Source organism: Diadema antillarum, unplaced genomic scaffold (genome assembly GCF_040938485.1).
Source record: "Diadema antillarum isolate AM-2024a unplaced genomic scaffold, OU_Dant_1.0 scf00000151, whole genome shotgun sequence".
Lineage (NCBI taxonomy): Eukaryota > Metazoa > Echinodermata > Echinoidea > Diadematoida > Diadematidae > Diadema > Diadema antillarum.
In genome coordinates this window covers 3,393,616-3,410,095 of record NW_027271040.1, presented here as the reverse complement: position 1 = coordinate 3,410,095, position 16,480 = coordinate 3,393,616, and the positions used below count along the sequence as shown (strand labels likewise).

General features: G+C 39.8%; 1 protein-coding gene across 1 annotated transcript in view; it reads right to left on the bottom strand.

Annotated features, from left to right (window-relative positions):
- LOC139721918 (protein GUCD1-like) overlaps positions 1-16,480 on the bottom strand; it is a 37,579-nt gene that overhangs the window by 6,500 nt on the left and 14,599 nt on the right. The window contains exons 2-6 of the mRNA XM_071633245.1: positions 9,932-10,050; positions 8,609-8,686; positions 7,796-7,895; positions 6,029-6,129; positions 3,336-3,441 (exon numbers count right to left, since the gene is read on the bottom strand). Of these exons, the coding sequence (XP_071489346.1) occupies positions 3,336-3,441; positions 6,029-6,129; positions 7,796-7,895; positions 8,609-8,686; positions 9,932-10,044 (498 nt within the window). The 5' untranslated portion in view covers positions 10,045-10,050. The remainder of the gene's footprint in view (positions 1-3,335; positions 3,442-6,028; positions 6,130-7,795; positions 7,896-8,608; positions 8,687-9,931; positions 10,051-16,480) is intronic.

The following is a 16,480-nucleotide window of genomic DNA, read 5'->3' as shown; positions in this document are numbered from 1 at the left end:
AATTTAATCATCTTATACCGTTATTCTGAGTTCTAAGATTTCGCAAATAGGCTTATAATAGATTATTATAAAAGTTGATGCCTATTAAATTGGTCAAAATTTACGTTTGAAATGAGAAAGTGGGAGCATTTGCAGACATTGTAAACATCTGACATTTGTTTTAGCATCGTAAAGAGCCAAAAAATTACCGTTATTTATTTCTGATGGAAATTCAAGCAATCATTCAACATTTACAAGTATTTTAACACCTTCCGGAATGTAAAACCAAGCAACCGACATTCATTCTATCATCTAACGGACCCGAATATCATCCTTATTCATTTCCGAACGTGAAAGCAAACATCCGCTCTTTATTTTATCATCTAACTGAGCCGATTGATACCGTTTATAATTTCCAAATGTACAAGCAACAATCTGTTACTTATTTTAGCATCGTACGGAGCAGAATATTACCGTTATTCATCTCCAAATTCAAAAGCAAACACCCGACATTTTCTTTATGATCGAAGGAGCCGAATGTTACTGCTGTCCACTTCCGAAAGTGAAATGAATCATCTGACATATTTCAGCATCGTACGGAGCCGAATGTTATACTGTTTTTCACATTCAAACGTCATCCGACATTACATTTACCATCAAACGCAACTGAATGTTATTGTTATTCATTTCGAAATGTTAAATTTATAGCAAATGTCTGATAGTTATTTTAGCATCTTAATTATGGAGCAGAATGTTACTGCTTGTCACTTCCGAACGTTCAAGCAATCATCTGACATTTATTTTGGCATCTTCCGAAGCCGAATGTTATTGAGCACTATTTACTTTCGAACGTAAAAGCGAACATTCGGCATTTCATCGTCGTACGGAGCTGAATATCACTGTTATTCATTTCCGAACGTCAAAGGGATCATTCGACATATATTTTAGTATCTTCCGGAGCTGAATGTTATTGCCATTTACTTTTGAACGTAAAAGCGAAGATCCAGCAATTATTTCATCATCGTACTGAGTTGAATACTATTGTTATTCATTTCCGAACGCCAAAGCAAACATTCAACATTTATTTTAGCATCTTCCGGAGCTGATTGTTATTGCTATTTACTTTCGAACATAAAAGTAAACATCAGACATTTATTTATCATCGGACGGAGTTGAATACTATTGTTATTCATTTCCGAACGTCAAAGCAAACATTAACTTCACCATCAAACGCATTTAAATGTTACTGTTATTCATTTCGAAATTTAAAAGCAAACATCCGACAGTTATTTAGCATCGTATGGAGCAAAATATTACTGTTATTCACTTCCGAACGTAAAAACAATCATCTGACATTTATTTCAGCATCTTCTGGAGCCGAATGTTATTGCTATTCACTTTCGAAAGTAAAAGCAAACATCCAACATTTATCTCGTCGTTGTACGAAGTTTATTATTATTGTTATTCATTTCCGAACGCCAAAGGGATAATTCGACATTTACTTTAGCATATTCCAGAGCTAAATATTATTATTATTTACTTTCGAACGTAAAAGTAAACTTCCGGCATTTATTTTATCATCGTATACGGAGTTGAAATTCATTATCATTTATATCCGACCGTCAAAGCAAACATTCGACATTTATTTCAGCATCTTCCGGAGCCGTATTTTATCCCTATTCATTTCCGAACGCAAAATCAAATATCTGACATTAATTTCAGCACCGTACGGAGCTGAATCTTACCACTATTCATTTCCAAAAGTATGAGCAAACATCCGAACATTTATTTTTGTATAATACGGAGTCGAATATTACCGTTATTCATTTCCAAAATTAAGAGCAAACATCTGACATTTAATCTAGCAGCTTTACAGGCCTCGAAATAGGATTTTGGAGGGGCAAGGCCATTTAGAAAAGGGCACTTTTTCCAAGAGGCCAGGGCACTTAAGTCAGTCAGAGGGGCACCAAGGCCACATTGGAAATGGCATGTTTGGTGTTAATGAAAAAAGAAAGAAGAAAAACAAACCGAGAAAAACAAACACACACACACACACACACACACAAAGTGCAACACACAACAAAAACCTCTTCCCTACAGCTGTAACACATTCCCGATCTCCGCGTTTCTATCAGGTGAAACAACATTTTTTTTTAAAAACAGGAATAAAACAACAGTAGGTATTGATTGAAACGCGACACCCATTCACACCCAGGCTGCCATGAAACTTCAAAGCACATTCCGACAGCTGGCTGGCAAAACCACCAGGCAAAGGAATTTGCGTGCGCGTGTAGATTGCTATGATTAGTCTGTGACAGACAGTTCATGACCTCCAAGAATGCGCCAGTACGCGCGGTTTCTTCTGTTGATTGGTCTCTCTCTCTCTCTCTCCACCCCTCCCCATTCCCCAGTCTGGCACCCCTTGGCATCGTGGGATTTTTCTTTTTTCTTGGTGAACTTGGAGTTCACTCTTTACTCTATCTGAATATGCGCTGCCTAGCTAGTACAGTACTCGCGGCCGCTGCGCTGCGGAGGCAGTCGGGACGGTAAAAGCCGGTCGGGCGTACATGTACGTACACGTCGTCTCGTATATATCTCGGAAAGATACTTTGAGTTTGAATCAGATACATCGGGACGCGAGTGAACTGAAGGTATGATATTTGAGATCAGGAAAGTTGTTCAAGCTTATTAAAGAGACTTTGAGAAAGGGCATATCATACGTCATAAATAATAACTTTCATTCTAAAAGGGCACCACGGCCCCAAGAAAAAGGGCACATTTTTTTTTGGCCGTAAACAAAAGGCATTGCGGCCAACGAGAGGGGCACCGACGGCCATGGCCGTCGGTGGCCGTCGGTTAATTCGAGGCCTGAGCTTACGAAGCCGATAGTTGTTACCGCTGTTCATTTTCAAAACTGAAGGCAAACATCCGGCTTTTTTTGGTGGCCCGGCGTGCGTTTTTGGTGACGCCGGTCGCAAATAAACCATTCGCGAAATCGTGATTCGATTCGCGAAAAGACTCCGCTAAATCGCTACACTCGGCAGGGGCTACGTCGTCCTTTCACCAGGTCTCGTTACAAAACCAAAATCTCGTGTGAGTTCTTGCGTTACCTATCGTTAATTTTAACGAAACATCGTTAATTTGCGTGAGGGATCGTTACTCATCGTTACTCATCGTTACTCATCGTTACTACAAACGTTAATTTTCCCGATCGTTACTTTGCGTTACTAACGATTCGGGTGAAACCGCTTGCGTTAATGAAACGTTAATGTTGATTAACGCAAAGTTTCTTTTGGTATATACTGTACATGTACATCTTGTTTGGATCATAGAAATCTCGGTATAAATCAGCCTACCTGATATCTGTAGCAGGCATCACAGTGTAGAATGTTGGCATCTACCAAAACTATTGCAGGATGGCCATCGTCCAACTGAGAGAGAATTTCTTCTCTTTCCAAAGACCTGAAAATAGAAAGGTAATCAGGGGTCAATAATCCCTATTATATACCTCATATATAGATTCCTCTCATCTGATTGGTTAAAAGTGGAGTCATGAAAATAACTGTGCCCCATTTTTTTATCAAATAGACGTCATGATTTACTGTGCCCGGGGCATAGAATCAACTGTGCCCTGTAAATAGGTTTGGAGACAGTCGCAACCCCGTACACATAGATCGCTCATATTTACGCACCAATGATATGACCGCCGCGCTGTCGATCAGCGTTGATTACGAGTGCTGTAAAAGAGACTAGCGGTCACAGGTCGCGATGAATTTGACCTTTCATTCACGTTCGCAGACGATTGACCTTCGCCAGTTCACGGTAGTAGCGCATTTGTTTACATCTGTCAAAATAGCGAGAACATGGCTGAAAATCAGAGATTTCACCCAGTGGATGACGAGGAACTCAAGGCAATAATGGATGCCGCTGCTAGCAAGAGTACTAAGAAACAAGTGAAGTACGAGGTGAAGGTGTTTGAAGATTACTTGAAGCTTACTGATATGGATTTCGCAACGGCAGTTGCACTGCCGAATTCTGACCTGGATGATATCATCGGGAAGTTCTATTGTAGCGCACATCAACAGAATGGTGAATTGTACTGCAAAAAGACCATGCAGGCAATCCGTTTTGGGCTCCAACGTTTTTTCATCAGTGAACGTAAATCTGACATCATCCTGCATGCTGATTTTGCTGGATCATCAAGAATCTTCAAGAGCTTCTCAGCAACATTGAAACAGAAGGGAAAAGGATATGTAAAACATAAGATGGCAATAGCCGAGGAAGATATGAGCATCATTCAAGATTCTCTCGATGTATCTGATCCATTGGGCCTTCAGAACAAAGTATTTTGGGATTTCATGTTGTACTTTTGTAACAGAGGACGAGAGAATCTGTGAGAAATGACACGTGACAGTTATTAGGTAAATATGGAGTCGCACACTGGAAAGCAATACATAACTTTTAACGATACACTCACAAAAAACAACCGTGAGGATGATCTTGAAAAGAGCCAAGGTGGTGTGATGATTGAAACAAATGAAGCGAGATGTCCCAAGGCTTCTTTCTTGTCACTAATTATGTGGAAAAGCTAAACCCAGAGTGTGAATGGTTCTGGCAGAAACCCAAGCCAAAAGTGCCAATGTCAGGTCCATGGTACTGCAACTCTCCACTTGGGAAAAATAAGCTTGGTGATAAGATGAAGGAAATTTCCCTGAAAGCTGGAACCCGCGTGTATACAAATCACTGTCTGCGTGCCACTAGCATCACGTTTCTGAGGGATGCAGGTTTTAAAGACAGGGACATACATTTGTAATGTCACTGTCTGGTCACCATTCCGAATCCAGTTTGAAGCACTACGCAAGAACCACTGAGAAGAAGAAGGAAGAAATGGCCCGTGCCATAAGTTCAACAATTAATCCAAACCAGCAACTCCAAATCGCACCATCTGCGGGACCATCAGCTATTTACATCCCTTCAACTTCCTTGGTTGCTGATAACATTCCTTGCCATGTAAATCAGGATCTTGATCTGGAGGCAATCTTGCGTGACATTGCTAATTCACCACGGGGCACAATGAACATCCCTGTCACTATAACCAACACCAGCAGCCAGGAGAACAAACCCACCAGTTTCAATTTTCACAACTGCATGGTGCATTTTCATCAGAAGTAACTTCAGAAGTATGATATCAGCCACCTGTAAAATATGTTAAACTGTTCTTGACTGTGTTAAATCATTTGTGTTGGAACAGTTGGATTGATGGATTTCAAATGTTATCCGTGTTGGATTTTAATTGTTAATGACTTTTTTGAGGAACTTGAACTTTCTGATTTGGATGGATCGACACAGTAGGAGAGGTCATAATTTTGGTAAGTTCTAACAATTTTATTACATTTCAAAATCAAAGCTGATGCTATAATTTTAGATAGCTTTTAGTCCTTGTTTAATTCAGGTAACCTTTTAACCAATCAGATAAGAAGAATCTATATTTTCGGTATATAAAACAAATAATGACAGCTTGATATTCGGGACACAGTTAAAATTATGTAGGCCCTCGGTGATGTGAAAACCATAACTATGCCCTCAGCTTCGCTTCGGGCATAGTTATGGTTTTAACATCACCTTGGGCCCATAATTTTAACTGTGCCCCTCATACATGTAGCAGTCATTATTTGTATACTATTGTACAGACCGACTCTGTGGAATTATCTGTATAGAAGTGTTGGCCAGCATATACAATCATATACAGGAAAGACAGAAACAGTTTTGCGCTGTAGAAGAACATAACTTCCCTAGGTATAGGAAAATTTAGTAATTATTAAAAATTGAATATTTTCCTTTTCAAGTAAAATTTTGAAAGTGACATTCCATTTGCAGTATAATAGAAATATGTGCATTATGAACACAAGACTGCATTTACAGGTGAGAACTGCAGCTTTTTTCCCTATGCCACTGTGATGTCCCTTTCATGACACATCCACAATACAAGGGGTGGCACATTGTTGTCGTTTCTGATGTAAGAGTGAATACATTCCTTTAATGTTCCTACCTCTTCTGGACACTTATGCCCTCCTCTGCTGCATTCTTGAATAGATGATTGATTCGTATCTCCTCCTCAGAAAAGTCAAAGTAGTCGCTATTGTAAAATCCCTGGAAAATATAAAATTGGGTGGGAGTGAAAATGACATACATGTGTAAATGCAAATTATTACATTTCACTGTCTGATGAACAAAGGTGTTCAAGTACAATGTATGTAAAATACTGTGGCATGCATATCACAAAGACAGTATCTCACATCCGCTTATAAACTATACCCAAGACAACCATTCCTCGTTGAACATAAATCTATTCTTGTAAGTTTTATATTCAATTTTGATAGACTGTTATGTATAGTGCATTTACTTTGATCCTAGGCTGTTACTTCTGTTTTGCTACACTTGTGCACACCAGATTAAGAGGCTTTTTGTGTGAACCCCCCTCCCCTTCTCTCATCCTGTTGTTATTTCACCCTATTCTTACCCATGGTAACACAATGTCGTTCCTACCACTAAATCTTGCTGGATGTTGCCACCCCAATCATCCTCATTCTTCATAGACTGATGCAAAAGCTTCCCAATCATCACTGGTCCTACCTCTCCTTTTTGCTTGCTCAATCCACTGTTTTACTCCCCCCCCCCCCCCACTTCTTAATAGGCTCCCTAATCTTGCCACCCAAGCTACCCTATTTGTTTTCATTGTTCTGTGTCACTTACAATGTACCCCTCCAAGACAGTGCATTTTACTATACCTCTTGCTTGCACACTCCATTACACATTAATCCCCTCCCCTTCTTAACAACTGGCTCCCTGTGTCCTTTGTTTCCAAGAGGTCTGTACTCCATAAAAAGTGTCTGCTTTAATACCCTTTATGTTTGTCATGGCCACTGATAACGATGCTCTGAGGATCAAAAAGCCCAGTTTTTCATAAACACATACCCCCCCCCCCCCCCAAAAAAAAAGAACTTTAAGTCTTGGATTTGGACATCTGATCTTGTGCTATGATATACTTTGCTGTTATGAATCATTAATTTACATTGCATATTTGGCAAACAAAACTGTGGTACAGTAGTCTCTACATAATCAGGGAGTATGGGACAGAAAATTTCTAACTGAACTGAAGTAGTCTACCTAATTATAAATGGGAGGATACACTTCATTCATATCACAGCAGACATACACTAAATCAGGCACCTTTCTGTATAACATACACAGTATGGTAAGTCACTATTAGCAGAGTTGCACAACAGCCATATCATATTTACACCCATTTTAGAAACTTTATATCAAAATAGGAAGCTATGAGACTAGAAGTTGTTTGTCCAGAAAATTTCCACCATTCCATCCCTGCTACTATAAATATTGTACTCTCTCTTTATTCATGTATAGCACCTTTTGTAGGATTATTCTACTTATCAATGTATAGACACTGAGGCCCGAATTCACAAAGGTGATACAATCTTGTCCATGGTTTAAACCATGGACAAAGACCGTAGTTTTTTACAGGGTGCCAAGTGTCGCATGGCCTACTTCGTTACAAAATCAGTCATTTTGAAGATGAAATGATCATTTCGTAACAAAATGATTGTAATGACAAATATTGTAACAAAATAGGCCATGCGACACTTGGTGCCCCCCAATAAACTACATGTACGGTCTTTGCCCATGGTTTAAGCCATGGACAAGATTGTACCACCTTTGTGAATTTGGGCCCTAGTGATTTCTTGAAGTTCTTTGTCCACTATTGTAACTCTATTAAAATATTCAAACACAGACTTACCACTGAGCTGTATGTTGGATCCACTCCCAGTGTTATTGTGAAGAACTGGTGTTTGATTCCAAAATGGGCCATGAGGTGGGCAATATCTATTGTCCAAACACTGAAGATCAAATGTAACAATTGATGGAGGCTATTAATACATACAATTTTGTACATTGTATGATACAATGTATAAACATTGTCTGTTTCATGACTGGTAAATGGCTGGAAAAAAAAATGAAGCTGCATAACTCTAGGGTTGATTTCTCATTTGCAAAGTATTACTATGGTCTCGAACCAAAAAGATGTTTAAAATAGCATGCTTGAGATTATAGAATGCTGCAGCAGTAATGCAGTACACTGTATAATGAGTTTATGTCATGTTTTTTCCATTTCCTTTCTGAAAATTGTTGAACGGCTGATAACAAAATCAGTCAAGTGAAACTGAAATTTAATGCTGCGGAAATTGACCCAGAATGTGAGTATCAACATCATTGATTGTTAATACAGGCACCTTCCAGGCAATTCCACTTTATGTCAACAGTGAAGTAGAGAGTGTCAAAATCTTAGAACTCAGAATGCAGTTCAAATCTGAACAGGGGAAGTTCTAACCCTTCTCTATTTTCACATTCATTCTGTGATGTGCAAACATGATCGAGTGCTGAGCCTGAGCAACAACCATGTTAACCCGTTGAAGACAAGTCGTGAGTATACTCAGGCAAATGTCTATATGTGAAATGCGTGTTGTAGCAAAAACAGCCCGTCCTCAAGGGGTTAATACTTCTTTTTCTATGTGAGCCAATATATTATTTGCAAACCAAGTGGAGAACAAACCTCTGATGGATTCCAACTGTCTTGCAGGCAAGGTCCAACTTTTCTTCATCGTCATCTCCAGAGAGGATGTCACAGTACCTACATGTAAGCAGAGAGTTTTGTCATACAATAAACATGACCCATACAATGTAAATAGATTTGCTCAACAAGCAATATAAAATCAGTGACAATTTTGCTTTTGTTTCTTCTACAAAGTGGAGCACCAGGTATCATTTCAGCTTGTTTAAACTTTCCTGCACTGTCACTCTTGGAACAGTAGTAGGACAAAACAAACATGCAAACAAGCACGCAAACATCAATCTTCAAGGGAATGAGTCTTCAAGAAAGTTGTTTAGATTAGGAGTAAAATCGTCTAGAATCAAAGATCACCTTGAACACATTCAGATCTGCAAGCCACAATCACACAACTTCAAGAAATGAACTAAGATAAAATCAAACCTACTTAGATGACAAAATCTCAGAAGACAGATCAACAGCTGAGCTGTATGATACCAGGGAGGCATCTCCCTGATGATACATGATGGTCAAAGATATGGTGTTTGAGATCAGGCCTTGGCTAACTCACAACAGGTCACTGCACTGCTCCTTGTTCATTTGGCCTTGTTTGCTGTCGCCTCCCTAGTCATCTTTATCCTTCCCAGGTTGCCCCCTATGATCCTTGGGATCATCACTGGGCCACTACTGCCTTTTGTCTGTTCACCCCTTGCTCTAATTCCCCTCCACAGTCGCATCTGTAGCTATTGTGTACTGACTGTCTGTACAGAACATGCTCACCTTTTTCCAGGTTTAGTGGGGTGCCGTTCGTTATTCTGAAGGTTCGTTAACTTATTCCAAAGGTTCATTATTCCGAAGGTTCGTTAATCTGAAACACACAAATTCCATATACCTAGAGGTTTGATAATCCAAAAATTAAAAAGGGTTCGTTGATCCGAAGGTTCGTTAATCCGAAAATGAAGTAGAGTTCGCTATTCCGAAGGCTCGTTTATCCGAAAATGAAATCGGATTCGTTATTCCAAAGATTCATTAATCCGAAAATGAAATAAGGTTCGTTGATCCGAAAATGAAATAGGGTCCATAACGAACCTTCGGAATAACTAGCTTTGTTTCATTTTAGGATTAACGAACCTTCGGAATTAACGAACCTTATTTCATTTTCGGATTAATGAACCTTCGGAATAACAAACCTCATCACATTTTAGGATTAATGAACCTTCGGAATAACAAATCTTCAGAATGAATCTTCGGAATAACGAACCTTCAGACCAAAGAACCTTTGGAAAAACGAACCCTCGGAATAACAAACTGTAAGTGCAGGTTACTAACCTGAGAATCATCCTGGTGCAAGCCAGGCCACAGTCCCACTCCTTGTTCTGGAGGATGTGAGGCACATTGATGACAACAGCCATCTCACTGTACTCCTCCACAGCACCATCCATGTTCTCCTACAGTGTGTATAACAGGTATTGGCAATATTGAATGTTACGTAGGTAATATTGAATGTTATGTAGGTACAATACATGAAGAATTTGGAATAGACGGTATTTGCAAGACATTCACCAACAACATCCTCTGGTTGGGAAAACAATCTACCTGTACATGTAGATAACATAAGGAAATTTGAATTTTACTATCATGATGATGATAATAAAGCACACTTAACATCAAAATCCAGCAAGATCTGTGGAAAGCACTTTGGAATCATGAAAGCACAAAACACATATCTTGAAAGCTGACAGTCTGTTGCTTAATGGATGGATTTCATCCTAAATAATTTCTTATTATCATCATTATACATAATTACTCATTTGGGATTTCAACAAGGGGCACAATGCAGGAAAAAATGTAGGGAATAACCTGAGAAAAACAAGATTTTGATGAAGGTGAGGCTTCAGTAACCCAGTGGCGTACCGTGGGTCAAGACATGGGGGGAGGGGGGGGCACCTCGTGGAAGAGTAATTTTGAGGGTGTGTATGCTTGTGCGTGCATGCGTGTGTATGTGTGTGTGCCCGTGTGTGTGTGCGCTGTCAGTCTGCAAACTTAATGGGGACTAAAATACATGACAGAATGTGAAACATTCCACAGTGCAGTCATTGAGCAACATTGCAAGTTTTCCTTACATGGATTATGGAATGACAGTGTGAAATGACAAAGTATTGGCAGCATCATCAGGAAATTTGCATATATGTAACAATTAAATGTGAGCGAGTGGAGCGAGCGAGCTTGAAAAGTTTGACATTTTACAGTCCTAAAACTGCCGTTTGTAGCTGTATTTTTTCACTTTGGAAATTAAGGGGGGGGCGAACTGGGCGCAACTGCTGGCAATTACGGGAAGCAACATCAGGAGAATGGCATAACAATTACATGCGAGCGAGCTTGAAAATTTTGACATTTTACAGTCCAAAAACTGCAGTTTGTAGCGATATTTTTTCCCTTTGGAATTTCAAGGGGGGGGGGGGGCACCGGGCGGAACTGCTGGCAATTACTGGCAGCAACATCAGGAGAATGGCATAACAATTAAATGCAAGCGAGCGAAGCGAGCGAGTTTGAAAATTTTGACATTTTACAGTCCAAAAACTGCCGTTTTTAGCTATGGTTTTTTTTTCGCTTTGGAAATTAAGGGGGGGGGGGGGCTTCCGGTGTGCCCCCCTCGATCTGCCACTGGTAGTCAAGGGTGTCAATTTATGTTCATGATTGGGGGAGGTATGACCAGCAAGGGAGCATCGAAGTGACCAAGCGGGGGAAGGATGTCCAAAATCTGCACACGTAGAGCATCCCCTAATTGTTTGTGTTTGTGTGTGTGGTTTTTTTTTTAGAAAGTGTACATGGAAAAGTGAGGAAATAGCCCAGGTCAAGTCTTACTATTGGCAATGCAAGGCATTTTTAATATCGACTAGTATGTAAAGCAACACTGCAAAATCAATGATCTAGCTTTGATATAACGAAGCGGAAGGTGCAAAGGTGTACTTTCACATCATATTGCGCAATATTGCAGTGACTCTTTTTGCCGTTCGGACGTTCTGAGTACACTGCGCCATCCTGCTTATAAATATTCAGAATGCCAACCAGGAATCACGCTGAATCACAATCTTTTGTCGGCTCCGGGCTTTTTGAACAATGTTTCACACTATATACCTCTTTCATTAGGGTTAAAAGAAATCTTAGAAAAATATCTTATTTCTTGATCACCCTTTCATGTCGATTTCAAAAGCAGTTTACCAACCCCTGAATTACCATTTTGGTAAGTTTTGTTTTGGTTGTTTTGTTTTGTTTTTTACCAGCAGATGGGGGGGTGGGCATACCCCCCCCCCCCCTTCATAGTTATGCCACTGTAAAATCCCCACACAATCAATGTACAATGTACATTAATAATGCTTCCGGCAACACTTCGTGGCGAAGGCATAAAAACCACCAACAAACATGCAATTAAATAAACTGTTCGAGTGTTAACAGAGAGTTAATACAAAATTAACACACCGATCTACAGGAAACTGAAAAAAGGATAAAGGTTACATCATGCAGTTTATACAAACCTAATTTTACAGAAATTGTATACAAAGCAGTGGATGCACACAGTACACAGGGCCAGTCCGTCTGCTCTGCAACATTTGAAAAATTAACAGACTATCTATCGATGTACAGCTGTACACCTACAGAATTACACATTGTAACCTAACGTCACACAAACAAAGCAACATTCACTCCTTAGCTACAAATTTCGATAGCTCTGTAATTATGATAAACAAGGAAAAGTAGAAATTACGCGGTGCGTAATATATGTCCCCGCCGGAAGTAGCATTTAGTAGCAAAATATACAATATAGGTAAAAAAATCAAGGTCAAAGGTCAAAGAAGTCAAAGGTCAAAATTCTATGTAGAAGTTTTGAAGCCCTCACCTAGTGCCATCACACAAAGCAAACGGAATCGAAATCGGGTTAGAAATGGCGGAGTAGCATTTTGTAGCCAATGTACAATATAGGTAAAAAATCAAGGTCAAAGGTCAAAGAAGTCAAACGTCAAAATTCTGTGTAGAAGTTTTGAAGCCCTCACCTAGTGCCATCACATAAAGCAAACGGAATCAAAATCGGGTTAGAAATGGCGAAGGAGTAGCATTTGGTAGCAAAATGTACAATACAGGTCAAAAATCAAGGTCAGAGGTCAAAAAAGTCCAAGGTCAAAATTCTGTGTAGAAGTTTTGAAGCCCTCACCTAGTGCCATCACTCAAAGAAAACGGAATTGAAATCGGGTTACAAATGGCGAAGGAGTAGCATTTTGTGGCAAAATGTAATATAGGTCAAAAATCAAGGTCAAAGGTCAAAGAAGTCAAAGGTCAAAATTCTGTGTAGAAGTTTGAAGCCCTCACCTAGTGCCATCACATAAAGCAAACGGAATCAAAATCGGGTTAGAAATGGCGAAGGAGTAGCATTTTGTAGGCAATGTACAATATAGGTCAAAAATCAAGGTCAAAGGTCAAAGAAGTCAAAGGTCAAAATTCTGTGTAGAAGTTTTGAAGCCCTAACCTAGTGCCATCATATAAAGCAAACGGAATCAAAATCGGGTTAGAAATGGCGAAGGAGTAGCATTTTGAAGCAAAATGTACAATATACAATGTAGGTCAAAGGTCAAGGTCAAAGGTCACAACTGAAATTCTGTATGGAAGTTTCAAAGCTCCCATGTCGTGCTATCATATAAAGCAAACAGAATCAAAATCGGGTTAGAAATGGCGAAGGAGTAGCATTTTCAACATTTTGATCACACACGGACGCACGGACGGACAGACGGACAGACGGACTCACACACGTACGGAGCCCGTTTCATAGTCCCCTGCTCAAACTCGTTCGGCGGGGACAATTAACTGTACAGGAACATTTGTACAAGTTTTCATCATTGATCACCAACTGGACGGTATAACAGTTTTGACAGAAAACTACGAATATGAACAATAGACCAACAGGGGGGGTTAGTTTTCTGCATGACAGCAAAGGTGAACATGGCCATCTGATAAAAAAAGTAATTAAGAACATTACAGGATGTCAACCTCATATGACAGAATGCAAAAGGAATCAGATTGTCTCCTAACATCACCTTTTCCCCCTAAACTACAGTAGGAAAACAAATGGCTGACGAATCATCTACTGTTTATGTAATCATAAATTTCAGCAAATAGATGACACTACTTCCTTCAATGCAAACATAGTATGACTTAATCACTATAATAACAAGGAAAAGTAGAAATTACGCAGTGCGTAATATATGTCCCCGCCGGAAGTAGCATTTAGTAGCAAAATGTACAATATAGGTAAAAAGATCAAGGTCAAGGTCAAAGAAGTCAAAGGTCAAAATTCTATGTAGACGTTTTGAAGCCCTCACCTAGTGCCATCACGCCTAAGCGAACGGAATCGAAATCGGGTTAGAAATGGCGAAGGAGTAGCATTTTGTAGCCAATGTACAATATAGGTAAAAAATCAAGGTCAAAGGTCAAAGAAGTCAAAGGTCAAAATTCTGTGTACAAGTTTTGAAGCCCTCACCTAGTGCCATCACTTAAAGCAAACGGAATTGAAATCGGGTTACAAATGGCGAAGGAGTAGCATTTTGTAGCAAAATGTACAATATAGGTCAAAAATCAAGGTCAAAGGTCAAAGAAGTCAAAGGTCAAAATTCTGTGCGGAAGTTTTGAAGCCCTCACCTAGTGCCATCACGTAAAGCAAACGGAATCAAAATTGGGTTAGAAATGGCGAAGGAGTAGCATTTTGTAGGCAATGTACAATATAGGTCAAAAATCAAGGTCAAAGGTCAAAGAAGTCAAAGGTCAAAATTCTGTGTAGAGGTTTTGAAGCCCTCACCTAGTGCCATCATATAAAGCAAACGGAATCAAAATCGGGTTAGAAATGGCGAAGGAGTAGCATTTTGAAGCAAAATGTACAATATAGGTCAAAGGTCAAGGTCAAAGGTCACAACTGAAATTCTGTATAGAAGTTTCAAAGCTCCCATGTAGTGCTATCATATAAAGCAAACAGACTCAAAATCAGGTTAGAAATGGCGAAGGAGTAGCATTTTGAACATTTTGATCACACACGGACGCACAGACGGACGGACAGACGGACACACACACGTACGGAGCCCGTTTCATAGTCCCCTGCTCGAACTCGTTCGGCGGGGACAAAAAGAATGCTAAGCATATATGGTACAGAGCATTATACATATACATCGTATAATGACTCGGTGCAATTGTATCATTTTGTGTGTGTGCATGCTTGTGTGTGTGTGCATGCGTACATGTGAGGTGGGAGAGCACAATGATGTAATTCATCATCACATCAAAAATCAGATGGGAGAAGAAAGCTAACGAAATTAATCCATGCTAAACAGGATCCATTAGCAAATTGCTTCCCCCCCCCCCCGCCATGCTGCATTTTACACCTGCCTTTTTGTGCTTCAACTTTGATAACGTGCCTGAATGTCATTTTTTATGGTAGTACATTTAATCATTAAAAGTTTATGATAAATAATCCAAACAGCAGCCATTGACAGTAGGCCCTACAGTTGATGACAATTAATATTCCTCACTCTATTACTAGCAGGGAGGTGAGCTCTCATCTCACTGCTAGTACAAGGTCTCTGCTACACAATTGTATAGAACCCCTACGGTCCCTAGCCCTACCAAATGTCATGTGACTTCTGTACAGCAACTGGGCTGTGTGTAGAAAATAGTCACTGTACAGCAACAAGGCTGTGTTTAGAAATTAGTCAAGATAGAACCCCTACGATGTACACCAGACTCACTACCTGCCAAGTTTCGTGTTTGCTCAATAAGTAGTTAGGTGAAAATCAGAGAAAAAAAGACAACTGAATTTAAGAGAAAATACTGGACATGCACAACTAAATCATCCTCCTGCGCATGCGTTCTCTACAGGTCAGCGCTCGCTTTAATAGCCAATCAGCGGTGTCAGGTTCGCACATGGCGACAGGGTTCAGTTTTTGGTCTGGACACAGGGTGGTGAGTGGGTGAGAGATGAACCCTGCAATGTGCTTCAACTGCTTCATGCAGCACGAAAACCGATCCATTGGACTGCGTAATGCTTATTGTCACTGGGGTGACAAGACCTCGTATATCTACAAAATGTCAAATGTTCAGGAGAGCCAAATAACATGGCAGCCAAAGCACTATATTAAATGGGAGAGCCTTCCCTCTGACATGCCATTGTGGCTTCATTTTTGGGGTAAGATATGGCTAGGATTTGGACAGGACATCCCTTAACTGATTATCTGACCATTAATCCAAAAGTCATTTTCACCAAAATTGCAGATACAAGGTCTTGTCCCCCCAGCGACGTTATGCTATGGGTTTTACGTGGGTCACAAGTTACAGTGATCTTGACTTTTTCCCCGACATATATATTAACCGTGCGCCAAATGATACACAAAAAATAGGCCTATTTTGAACACAGTATGGATACTACCATAAGTCATACAATTGTATACAAAGTTTCATTTTTGGGCAATGAAGGAAAATGTGAAAAAATAACACTTGTTTAGAGACCAAATTTTCTGTTTTAAAAGCAAAGTTTCAACATTATTTTCACAGGTTTATCCTTAACAAAACCCCAAATAACTAACATTGCAATTTAAAGAATAGTTTCTCCTTCAATTTGCTGTGATAGATTTAATCATTTGATGGCTTCTGAGGTGAGATATTGTGATAGTCCTGCAACACTTCCCTAGCAGTTTTGAGTACACAAGCTGTTTACCACGGTACTTTAAATGCAAATGAGGCTTCAAGATCATATGCTTTTGGCGAGTTAATTGCACCGTATCGCCGCGCCTGACATTTACAATATTGCATCTATGGCGCAAAGTGTGAGGAAGTCTGCTACAC